At 35.4% G+C, this 11,625-nt stretch overlaps 1 protein-coding gene across 1 annotated transcript; it reads right to left on the bottom strand.

Moving 5' to 3' along the window:
* Positions 1–7,437: 7,437 nt before the first annotated feature.
* On the bottom strand, positions 7,438–11,406 carry LOC107921494 (uncharacterized). Its single transcript, XM_016851338.1, has 6 exons — positions 11,194–11,406; positions 10,835–11,061; positions 10,513–10,681; positions 10,004–10,279; positions 8,917–8,923; positions 7,438–7,619 (listed from the first exon to the last, which is right to left on the bottom strand). The coding sequence occupies exons 1-6, from the start codon at positions 11,404–11,406 to the stop codon at positions 7,438–7,440; spliced, it is 1,074 nt and encodes a 357-aa protein (XP_016706827.1).
* Between the last annotated feature and the right edge of the window lie 219 nt (positions 11,407–11,625).

The raw sequence follows: 11,625 nt of genomic DNA, 5'->3' as shown, positions 1-11,625 counted from the left end.
GAACTTACTAAGTTAATTCATGTTATTATTGTATTTCTATAAATTGAATCATTATATTTGTTACATATTTATTTTGTTTTGCAAAGTATGATACTGAAGGAAATTGAAAATGATTATTTGAGTTTAAAATACTATGTTTGAGATTGATTATCGAACTAGAGGACCAATTTGAAAAGAAATAAGAATTTATGTAACTTAGTGATTTTATGTTTTGACAATGAATTTGATTGGAATGTAGTATGTTATATAACGAAACAAGAAAAACTTACTTAATCAAATCATGGAAGAGCAAAATGTTTCACTAAACACTTTATGGACAGCAATGGTAGTACAACTTTGAAAATTCACAAGATATTATAAGGATCAAGTTAGAGGTTGAATAAAATATGAACCTAAATCTTGTTGAGTCTAGTTTTTCATAAATCAATGGTGAAAGCAATGGAATTGTAGATTATGTTATATAATACTTTTTATGAGACAATATCATAATGATTTCGGGTTCCCTTGTTCTAACTTTGAAAAATCATTATAAATTGTACAAATATGTTTAGAAAATTAAATTTATATGCCTAAAATTTTAATGAGCCTAGTTTCAAAGGAAATAAACCATAACATAATATGAGACTTGTACTGAAAGATATTTAATTTTTAGTGAAGAAGAGTCGAAGCTGCCTAGTAGCAGAACAGGGGTGATTTAAAAAAATGGTATTAATATACTTTGAAAAAAATTATGATTTTTTTATGGTAAAAATTTCATTAAGTCTAGATTCAAAAATAAAAAACGGATCTTAATGAAAGCATGGCATACTAAGGCTAAAGATTTTTTTATAAATACTTGTAAATAAAGGAAGTGGAACGGAGAGGAGGAGGAGGAAAAAATAAAAATAATAGAAGAGTTATAAAATAGGTCAATAGTTAATTATGATTGATTGAATCATATTGGTGTGAATTTAATTGATTATTGAGATAGCAGATTAAAGCGAATAAAAGTGAAAATATTACAACAAAATGAAATGGTGAAATTGGTTTGGATTTGAGATGGTAAGCTATGTTATGTATGAAATAGTTTCATGGGTGATGAATTGATGATATTAAGATCGATAGAATGAGAATTGAACTTATAAGTGAATTGGATAAATGATTACCCTATTAACTACTTGGGCAGAGTTATTTTGATTATATGTCGATGAGCGCTAGGCGCATTTTACTTCGAACATTCCGATGAGTGTTGGACACAACATTTACTTCAGTTATATTGATGAGCGTTGGGTGCAAACTAATTAGTTTAGACGTTCTGATGAGGCACTAGGTGCCAAATGGTTACTTCACCTACGTGTCGATAAGTGTTGGGCACAATTTTTACTTCAGTTAAACCGATGAGCATTGGGCGCAATCTATTTTCTTCCAAAACTGTCCAATAAGGCATTACATGCTAAATTGGGGTGTTGATGTTTGAGTCAAGTTAATAAGGATTTAATATATAAAAAATATAATGATAATGAAAAGAATTATTAGTGTGAAAGAAATTTGTAAACTGGATTTATAAGTCCAGAAGATTGGTATGAAATTGTGACGAATTCAATGATTCCATTTGGGAAATGGCATGTGAATATGATATATTTCTAACTAGTTATTTGTTCATATTTAAGATGATTCATAAGACACATTTATCATGAGATATTGCGTGTTGATGATGAATTGAATTGTGATTCTGAAATTGAATGTGAATATACATTGGATTGAATTGTAATGAAATCGTTGTCATACGATAAGAACAGTGTACAATATATGAGTATGCAAATACAACCGAATTCAGGGTATGATATGTAATTGAAAATAATTGTAGGATATGATATGTGAAATATGAATGGCTTCATCGGACGTGATATTATAATTGGAATTGGAAACTTGAAAATGAAATGAAATAGATTGACAATAAAATAATATAATGAAATAAGTTATGTGAAATTGGTATGAGTTTGCGACTTGATAAAAGATATCAAAATGAAATAGTATATAATGTTATGACATCAATTATGCATATATATATGTGTGTGGATCATGATAAAGGAAATACGTGAAATTTTGTGTGAATAAATTGGAAACGGGCACTAGGGGAGGCTAAAATGAATATGAATGAGTTGACCAACTTTAGAAAGAGACTTTAATGGTTTGTTATTATGGAACGAAAATGCAATTGATTGTGTAACACCCCTCACCCGGTCTAGTCACTAGACTTGAGTAACAAGATACCACATCAACAAATGTAACTGTAACGCCCCAAAATTTCTAATTTCGTTATTGTGAAAATATGACACAAATATTTGTCAGATTTAGTGGTTATGTGTTTTGGAAGTGTTTGGGAAGTCTTAAGTTTAAGCCTTCGCTTGGAAAAATTTTGGTATTTTGAATGAATTGGGCCTTACTCTTATTCTGTAGGCTTTTATTTCATTGTTGGGTAAATTACAACAGAATGGGTCTGCTAGTCTGGTGGTTAAATGGTGTGTTATTATGGTGGAGGTCATGGGTTCGAATCTTTGGAAAGGTAAAGGTTGTATTTTTTTGCTCCTAATTTCTACAAGAGTTGTGCTAAACTGGGTTTCTGAGTGATGGATGTGTAGTGGGAAGTGGGGGAGCGATTTTAGGAGTGAATTAGGGGATTATAGGGGAGTATATCCAAAATCTGATCATATTTTTTCTTTTTCGAAAAAAAGTCGCTTTTCTCTCCATCTTTCTGACGTTTTCTCCCCCATCTCTATCGAATATTTATTTTTTCTTTGCTTCTTACTCGATTATCTTTTCTTTTCTTTCCTCTACTACTGTCAAAGTTCCCTCGTTTCCCCTAATCCATTCTTTCCTCTTGATTTCGTAGTGTTAAGCAGCACTTGTGCAAATTCATAAGTTGTTGGGTATCATATTAAGATATTTTTTTTGTGTTCAATAGTCTAATTCTAGGGTGTTGGCGGCAGCATTTCGTGAGGATTAAGGCTCTCATCGTAATTTTCGTGAACGTACCGATTTAAAATTTTGCGGTAAGTGTTCACGTTTTATGAGTAAATATTTTGGTTTTGAGAAGACTGATTATGGTGTTATTTGTTCAATTATAGGCTTTGGAGTGTTCAGGGACTGTTTTAGCATCAAACAAAATCAGATGTGTACCCGAAACACAAAATTAAGGGATTCGGCGAAAAGCTGAAATTGCTTGTTGTTTGGACAGCAGCAGTAGGCTAACTTTGAAAAATCACCATAAATTGTGTAAATTGAATTAGAGGATGAAAAAAATATTCAATGAAATATATTTGAGTCTAGTTTCTCATAAAAGAAACAAAGTAAGCAAAAGAATTTCATATTATGAGATATTTGAATTTTAGTGAGGCATAGTCAGAATGATTTCGGAATCCACTGTCCTGACTTTGGAAAATTATTAAAAATTGTATAAAATAATTATGGGTTAGAATTTATATTTTTAAAATCCTGAATGAGTCTACGTTCATGATAAACAAATGGGAACATCATCCGAATTGTTTACAAGAAGATAATTAATTTTTAGTACGAAAAGGTCAAAACTGTCAGACAGTTATACAAGGGAAACTTTAAAGAATAAACTGTATTTTTTGGCTAAACCAATAATTTTGAAAATTTTATGGTAAGACGATAGGTGAGTCTGGTTTCAGGAAAAATTTGCAGATCTTAATTCGAAATTCTGTAGCTTAAGATACAAATAATTTAGTAACAGTGACTTAAGTAGATAGCTTTGAAGGATCATATGAGTAAATAGTGGAAACACATATGAATAATTAACTAGCACGGGTTACATTAAAATGGATCACGAGCCAAAGGCCAATTTGGGTCATGTGGGCCACACGGGCGTGTGGGTCTTGTAGGCCCATTTTCACTGTTTGACTGATAAGGTTGCATGAGTCACCGAAGTCGATTGTGAACCTACTGTAGGGTGGGTAAGCTTACCTAGACCCTTAATTGACTGAAATGACTATATGACTGATATGTTTAAGCCTGATGATATCCCACTAATTTGATACTGTATGCCCTGTTTACATGCATGATATTATGTTATAGCATGTCATATTTGTATATTATATTGCATTGGGTTGGGGGATTGTAATGTTCGGAGGAAGTGTACTGAAAGGCCTCGAGCCTAATTTATTGGCAGCTCATCTACAAACTACTGTCTAGTGCCGCATTCGGTACTACTTAGAGTGTAGGGATGGGTGGGTTGATTATATCCCCACATGGAGCATAAGGTTGGACGGAGATGGTGTGTAGAGGCTGGATGGGTAGGATTTTTATGACTGCATATCTATTACTGCTACTAATACTGTGATGAGCTAAAGCCCTACTGCATGACTATTTTTGTACTGAGATGGGCTAAGGCCCAAAGTCGACTGATACCGATCCTGAAAAGGGATTAAGCCCAGACTATTATTATCTGTTTACTGACAGTATATTTGTATGGGGATTACACAATGAGTTTACGTAAGCTCACCCCTTTTGTTTAATCTGTACAAGTAATCCCCAAATATAGGCGGATCGGTGCGGCGGAGGACTCAGTGGTAGCCACACAACTTCTTTTACACTATTTATTACCTATTTATGATTTTACTTTTATTTGGGTGATGCGGTCATTGAAAGCACTAAAAATATCCTATCCCTAATAAATAATGAAAAAAAATAGTAAAAGAGAAGTAAGGTCGAATTCTCAAGGACTAGGTTTACATAATATCTTGTTTCGTGAAGTCTCAGGCAGAATCTTGCCCAAGAAAACCTGTGTTCCTGGAAAAAAATAACAGAATTAAAGGTTTTGATCTGGAAACGAAAAATAAAATAAAAACAAAATTAAGAATATTGAATAAAAAATTCGAGAAATTAAAAATAGAGTTGAGAGAAAGGAAATTCTTATGAGAGATTCCAGCCTCCAGTTGTCTCGTTCCGCCTTGGGTTAAATCCTTAGCTTTTAGATGATCCTTCCCAAACCGAATAAGCCAGTTATAGTGAAAGAGGACGCCTACGACCACCAACTCCAAGGATTTAGACTTACGATTTAGTGGAACCTAACTTTAGCCAGCAATCGCTTCAGTGGGATCGTCTTATGCTAGATCAACGTTTCTCAATGGCGAATCCCACGCCATTTTATCTCTTGGGCTCGCCAACCTCTGACGCAGTAAGCTAACAAACCGACTGTGCAACCTTCCCAAAACATACAAACCGGTCGCCTTTGCATACGTTGAAAAGCTTACTTCTTAAGGGACATGGACGGAAGCGTCAGCCCTGTACTGCGGAGAAACAATGAGTACCCAGCGAGGAGGATAAGTACGGACTCTAAGCCTCAATAACTCTTTTTGGGGAATATCGACAACTTTCGGCTAGATGGGTTTAGCGGCTCATGGTTGTGGTGGAAAAGAAAATAAATATAATAAAAATGGAGATTTTATTGAAAGGAAATATAAGAAGAACAAAAGCCTAGACTTTGGTGAGAGAGTGTTTATAGAAAAAGATGGATCTCTTTTGAGTTACTTCACCGCCTATTTATAGTGCTAGGGGAGATAGTCTAATCCTACTTAAATTCCCAAAAGATAAATAAAATTAAATCCTAAAATTAAATAATTCTTAATAATTATCTTAATATTAATTATCTTAATATAATTAAAATAGAGTCTGATAGAATAAAATCTCTTCTTTTTACATTTCAACCCTTGTGTCCTCCATGCTTGCACTTTTGGCACCAAATTTTCCTTGTGTCGCATATTGGCCCATTTTATCTCTAAATTCACTCTTTTGGCCCTTAATTTTGCTTTTGCCTCAAATTTAATCCCGATGAGATAAAAGATCATAAATAGCTCAAATTAGCAGGATCATACTTAGAATAAATACATAATTAATATATAAAAATATGTTATCCTAGAGTGTTATAAATTCCCACCTACTTAGCCCATGCTTGTCCTCAAGTATGGTTCTTATCTATTGTGAAAGTTAGATTTTGCCATAAAAGAAATATCACTCCAAAGTTTTATAAAAATCAGTCAAAAATGCATTTGAAAAATAAAGAGAACCCTAAGCTTGCTTTAAGTAAAACAGAAAAAGTTTTCTAATTAATACACATAAAAATTAGAATCGACTTGAATTATTTAATGAAAATTAGGTAAATTACCAAACTTACCAAGACACCCTATTTGTTTCCTCCTTTAGTCCCCAAATTAAATTTTTTCTTTTTCTTTCTTTTTCTTTTTTTATTTATTTGGATTTATATTTATTTATTTTTTATATTTTTTATACTTTAGGAATATATTGGACCTTTTGACGCGAAGAGAGATGGCAGCCAAGCACCCCACCCCGGTTACTCAGCCCAGTAGACTCTTAATTATATTTTTTTCTTAAGAACACATCGAACCTTTTGACGCGAACAGAGATAACAACCAAGCACCTCACCTCGGTTACTCAGCCCAACATGTTCTTAAAAATTAATTCCGGTTAGCGGAGTTTTACCTAACATGTCACACAACCTTTTGACGCGAAATAGGATGACAAACCAAGCACCCTACCCCGGTTACTCAGTCAGTCACGTTTTTAAGCTGCATTCATAACCACGGAAGCATTAAACGACATTTTATTAATAACTTTTTTATGAGGACTTTAGAGAAAAACAATCAAGTGTCAAAAATAAGTTTCAGTAATTACCTTAATAGTCATAAACATATTTTAGCATGCAAACATATTAAGTGTCCACTTTGTATTAAACTTGATCAATTTTACGAAAAGCAAGATAAAGTTAACTCTATGAATCACAATTATTTTTAGCCTAATAAGAATAAAATAGTGGAGATGGCATCAATTATGGAAAATCCGTAATTTCCTCAAAAAACAAGAATCATGCTTGTAGGTCAAACAGTAGGCAATTCTTGGTAAAAATATTTGGCATGAAAAGAGGTAGGAGATTCTAAATAAATATGGAGAAGATAGAGCCTCAAGCAGCAACACCAGCCAAAAATAATCACAGCAACATCAACAACAACCAAAATCACAGTAATAACGAAGAGTACCTCTCCCTACTAAAAGCACATTGTCTTCAATATGGACGAAAAGAAATAAATAGGTAGAAAATTTTAGATATACTCCCCGTGTTGTTACTATCGATCGCATATGACGGCAATGAGCTCGGTCAATTGCTGGCCGAAGGTTTCAAGACTGGCCTCAATGTGCTCTAAGCGTTGTTCAACGGTTTTCTTCGCATTTTCCTTCTATTTTATCTAAGCATAAGAAGAGAAATTTATTAATATCCAAATAAGTAATAAATAATAAAATAAATTAAAGTAATAAATAAATTAAAGAATAAATAATAAATAATAAATAATAAAAATAAAAATTGGGTTGCCTCCCAACAAGCGCTTATTTAACGTTGTTAGATCGACACCGTTATTGGTTCTATGGTGGTTCCAAATGGATTTTCACAACCATGTGGGCTTGAAAATTCTCATAAAATGGCTTCAACCGCTGGCTATTGACTACGAACCACTTTCCAGATTCTTCACTCTCTATTTCAATCACTCCATGTGTGAACACTTCAGTAACAATAAAAGGTCCTTGCCATCGTGATCGAAGCTTACCTGGGAATAACTTTAACATGGAGTTATAAAATAAAACTTTTTGTCCTACCGAAAAATTCTTGCTATTTTCTTATCGTGAAACAACTTTATATTGTCTTTATAAATGCGAGCATTCTCGTAGGCATCATTGTGAATTTCTTCTAACTCTTGGATGTCTAATTTTCTTGCCTTTCCTGTGGGTTCTAACTCCATGTTACATTGTCGAATGGCCCAATAGGATTTATGTTCCAATTCGACCTGAAGTTGACAAGCTTTGCCAAAAACAAGTTGATATAGGGTCACGTCAATCGGTCCCTTATACGCAGTCTGATAGGCCAAAAGTGCATCATTTAGCCAAAGGCTCCAATACTTTCGGTTGGGACAAACTATTTTCTCCAAAATAGTATTGATTTCCCTGTTTGAGACCTCGGCTTGACCGTTCGGATGGTAAGCCGTAGCTATACGGTGGTGGACTTCGTATTTAGCCAACAGTGCCTCCATGAACTTATTGCAAAAGTGGGTGCCATGATCACTGATTAGGGCTCGAGGTGCGCCAAACTTGGAAAAAAAATTGTTTTAGAAACCCCACAGCAATTTTGGCATTATGATTGTGAGTAGGCTTTGCTTCTATCCACTTAGAAGCATAGTCTACTGCAAGAATTATATATACATTGCTAAATGAAGAAATAAATGGGCCCATGAAATTGATGCCCAATACAACAAAGATTTCGTATACATGAATCGGGGAAAGGGGCATTTATTTCGTTTAGTGATGTTACCTGTATGTTGGCACCTATCGGAAGACTTACAGAAGTTATATGCATCTCGAAAAATTGTGGGACAATATAGCCCACATTTTAACACCTTATGAGCGGTCCGCTTAGGGCCAAAGTGACATCTGCAAGCTTCAGCATGACAAAAATTAAGGATAGAAGTTACCTCAGTTTCTGGAACCCATCTTCATATTATCTGATCTGAACAGTGTTTCCACAAGTGTGGGTCATCCCAAATGTAATGCCGAGTGTCGCGTTTAAGCTTGTCCCTCACGGAACGTGCTAACTCAGTGGGTAACAATCCTGTAGCTATAAAGTTTACTATATTTGCATACCATGGGAGACATGCCTCGGTCGAGAATAGGCTCTCATTAGGGAATTTTTCCTTAATAGGGATGTCATCAAAATGTACTTTTATTCTGCTTAAATGGTCAGCCACTAAATTCTCGCATCCCTTTTTGTCTCGAATCTCGATGTCAAATTCTTGGAGTAGCAAAATCCACCTAATGAGCCTCGGTTTTGCTTCCTTCTTCGTGATCAAGTACCTGGGGGCTGCATGATCAGAAAAAATAATTACATTAGATCCCAATAAATAAGGTCAAAATTTATCTAAAGCAAATACAACTGCTAAGAGTTCTTTTTTCGTAGTGGTGTAGTTGCTCTGTGCAGTATCTAGGGTTTTCGAGGCATAACATATGACATGTGGTTCTTTGTCTATCCTTTGCCCCTAACATGGCTCCTACACTGCGCTCGCTGGCATCACACATAATTTCAAACGGGTATTTCCAATCTGGCGGTTACACTATAGGAGCGGAGACTAACTTTTGCTTGAGTGTATCAAATGCCTCATTATATTTTGGGCCAAACTCAAATTTCTTATCCTTCTGCAACAACTTACATAGTGGTTCAGCTACCTTCAAGAAGTTCTTTATGAAGCGCCTGTAGAACTCTGCATGACTAAGGAAAGAACGAATTTCCGTCACAGTGGAGGGATAAGACAAAGAATTTATAATATCAATTTTGGCCTTATGGACCTTAATTCCTTTAAATGAAACAACATGACCCAAAATTAAACTATTTTCTACCATAAAATAACACTTTTCATAATTCAAGACAAGATTAAATTCTATGCACCTCATTAAAATTATCGTTAGGTTTTTAAGGCATTCATCAAAACAATTCTCATATACAGTAAAATCATCTATAAAAACTTCGATAATTTTTTCCACATATTCAGAAAATATACTCATCATGCATCTCTAGAAGGTGGCTAGCGCATTGCAAAGACTGAATGGCATCCTTCTGTACGCAAATGTACCGAATGGGCATGTAAAAGTGGTCTTTTCCTGGTCGTCCGGTGCAACTGGAATTTGAAAGAAACCTGAGTATCCATCAAGACAACAAAAGTGAGTTTCTCGGGCTAATCTTTCAAGCATTTGATCTATAAAAGGAAGAGGGAAATGATCTTTTCAAGTGTATGAGTTCAACTTCTTGTAATCAATGCAGACGCGCCACCCTTTTTGTACTCGAGTAGGTACCAAGTCACCTTTAGCATTTTTCTTTACTGTCACACCCGTTAATAGGGTAAATTATGGCAGTGTCCAGAAGCTTGATTATTTATTTTTTTACTACCTCAATCATATTCGGATTTATCCATCTTTGTGCCTCTCGCCTCAGTTTCTTGTCTTCTTCCAAGTAGATCCTGTGTGTGCACGTCAAAAGGCTTATCCCTTTTAAGTATGCAATGGTCCAGCCAATCGCCTCCTTATGACTTTTTAGTACATGAATCAAACTTTCCTCTTCATGTGTGGAGAGTCTATTGGAGATTATGACTGGTAGAGTATTACTCTTCCCCAAAAATGCATATTTCAGATGCTCAGGAAGCGGTTTCAACTCCAACTCTAGTGCCTGTATAACAGAGGGTACCAGTTTAGTATTTGGAGATAATAACTCATTAACAAATTCAAATTCATCAAGTTCAGAATTATCTCCATAAATTGACTCAAAATTCTCTTCCACCAAAGAGTCAATTATGCCGATACAATTTACGCTCAAGATTTTGCTTGGATGGCAATGGCGTCTTAGCCATTAAACTTTATGATCTCCCCATCAAACTCCATCGTGAGAGTTCCACTTCAAACGTCGATTTTAGTACTAGCTTTAATATGGAATGGTCGACCCAACAAGAGATCTGAAGATCTAGGAGTGCTATCCTCCTCCATTTTGATCACATAAAAATCTGCAGGGAAAATAAGCTTGTTAGCTTTTACCAGAACATCATCAAGGACTCCTTCTGGATGTACAACAGACCTGTCCACCAATTGAATGATAACACATGTTTTTGTCAAAAAATCCGCGTTAAGCGATTCATAAATAGAATACGACATTACATTTATAGAAGCCCCTAAATCACACATAGCCTTCTTAATTCCCAGATGGCCTATTTTGCATGGTATTGTAAACATGCCCCTATCCTTGCATGTAGCTGGAATTTTCTGCTGTAACACTGCGGATACATTCTCACCAACATTCACCCTTTCATTACCTGTTAATTTTCGCTTGTTGGTGCAAAGATCTTTAAGAAATTTAGCATACTGCGGTATTTTCCAGATGGCGTCCAACAGCGGAATGTTGATCTCGACATTCCTAAATGTTTCGAGGATTTCCTTGTCCTCTTTACCTCTTCGACACTGGTTGAATCGTTCTGGAAATGGAGGTTGAATTTTAGGCAATGGAGGCTTCGGTCAGACCTATTCATCTTTCTCAGGTTTTTCCTGGGCGATTTCTTGGCCAATATTCCTGTCAGGAATTGGTTCTGGTACCTTTTCGCTTCGCAACGTTACTGCATTTGCATTTCGTCTAGGGTTTGGTTCTGTTTGTGACGGCAGCTTCTCTTGAGCGGTTAATTTCTCGATCGATGTGGTCAACTCTCTGATGGACGCCTCAGTTTTCTGTTGGAAATCCTTCGTCTCTTTTTGGAAATTAAGAGTTTGTTGTTGAAAATCAAGAACATTAGCTGCTAACTTATTGACCATGGTTTCTAGAAAATTACCTGAACCTTACGGCTGTTGCGGAAACCGATTTTGGTATGGCTGGTTATTTTGTGGATTGACCCCATAACTTAAGTTAGGATGGTCCTTCCACCCTGGGTTGCAGGTAATAGCGTAGGGGTCGTATCGCCTTTGTAGTGGCCCAGGGAAATTTCCCACAGCATCCAAATGAGCCGTTGTATCATCATACAAACTGGGACATGC

Source organism: Gossypium hirsutum, chromosome D01 (assembly GCF_007990345.1).
Source record: "Gossypium hirsutum isolate 1008001.06 chromosome D01, Gossypium_hirsutum_v2.1, whole genome shotgun sequence".
Classification (NCBI taxonomy): domain Eukaryota; kingdom Viridiplantae; phylum Streptophyta; class Magnoliopsida; order Malvales; family Malvaceae; genus Gossypium; species Gossypium hirsutum.
The sequence above is the reverse complement of the archived record's forward strand: the minus strand, read 5'-3'. Positions and strand labels throughout refer to the sequence as shown.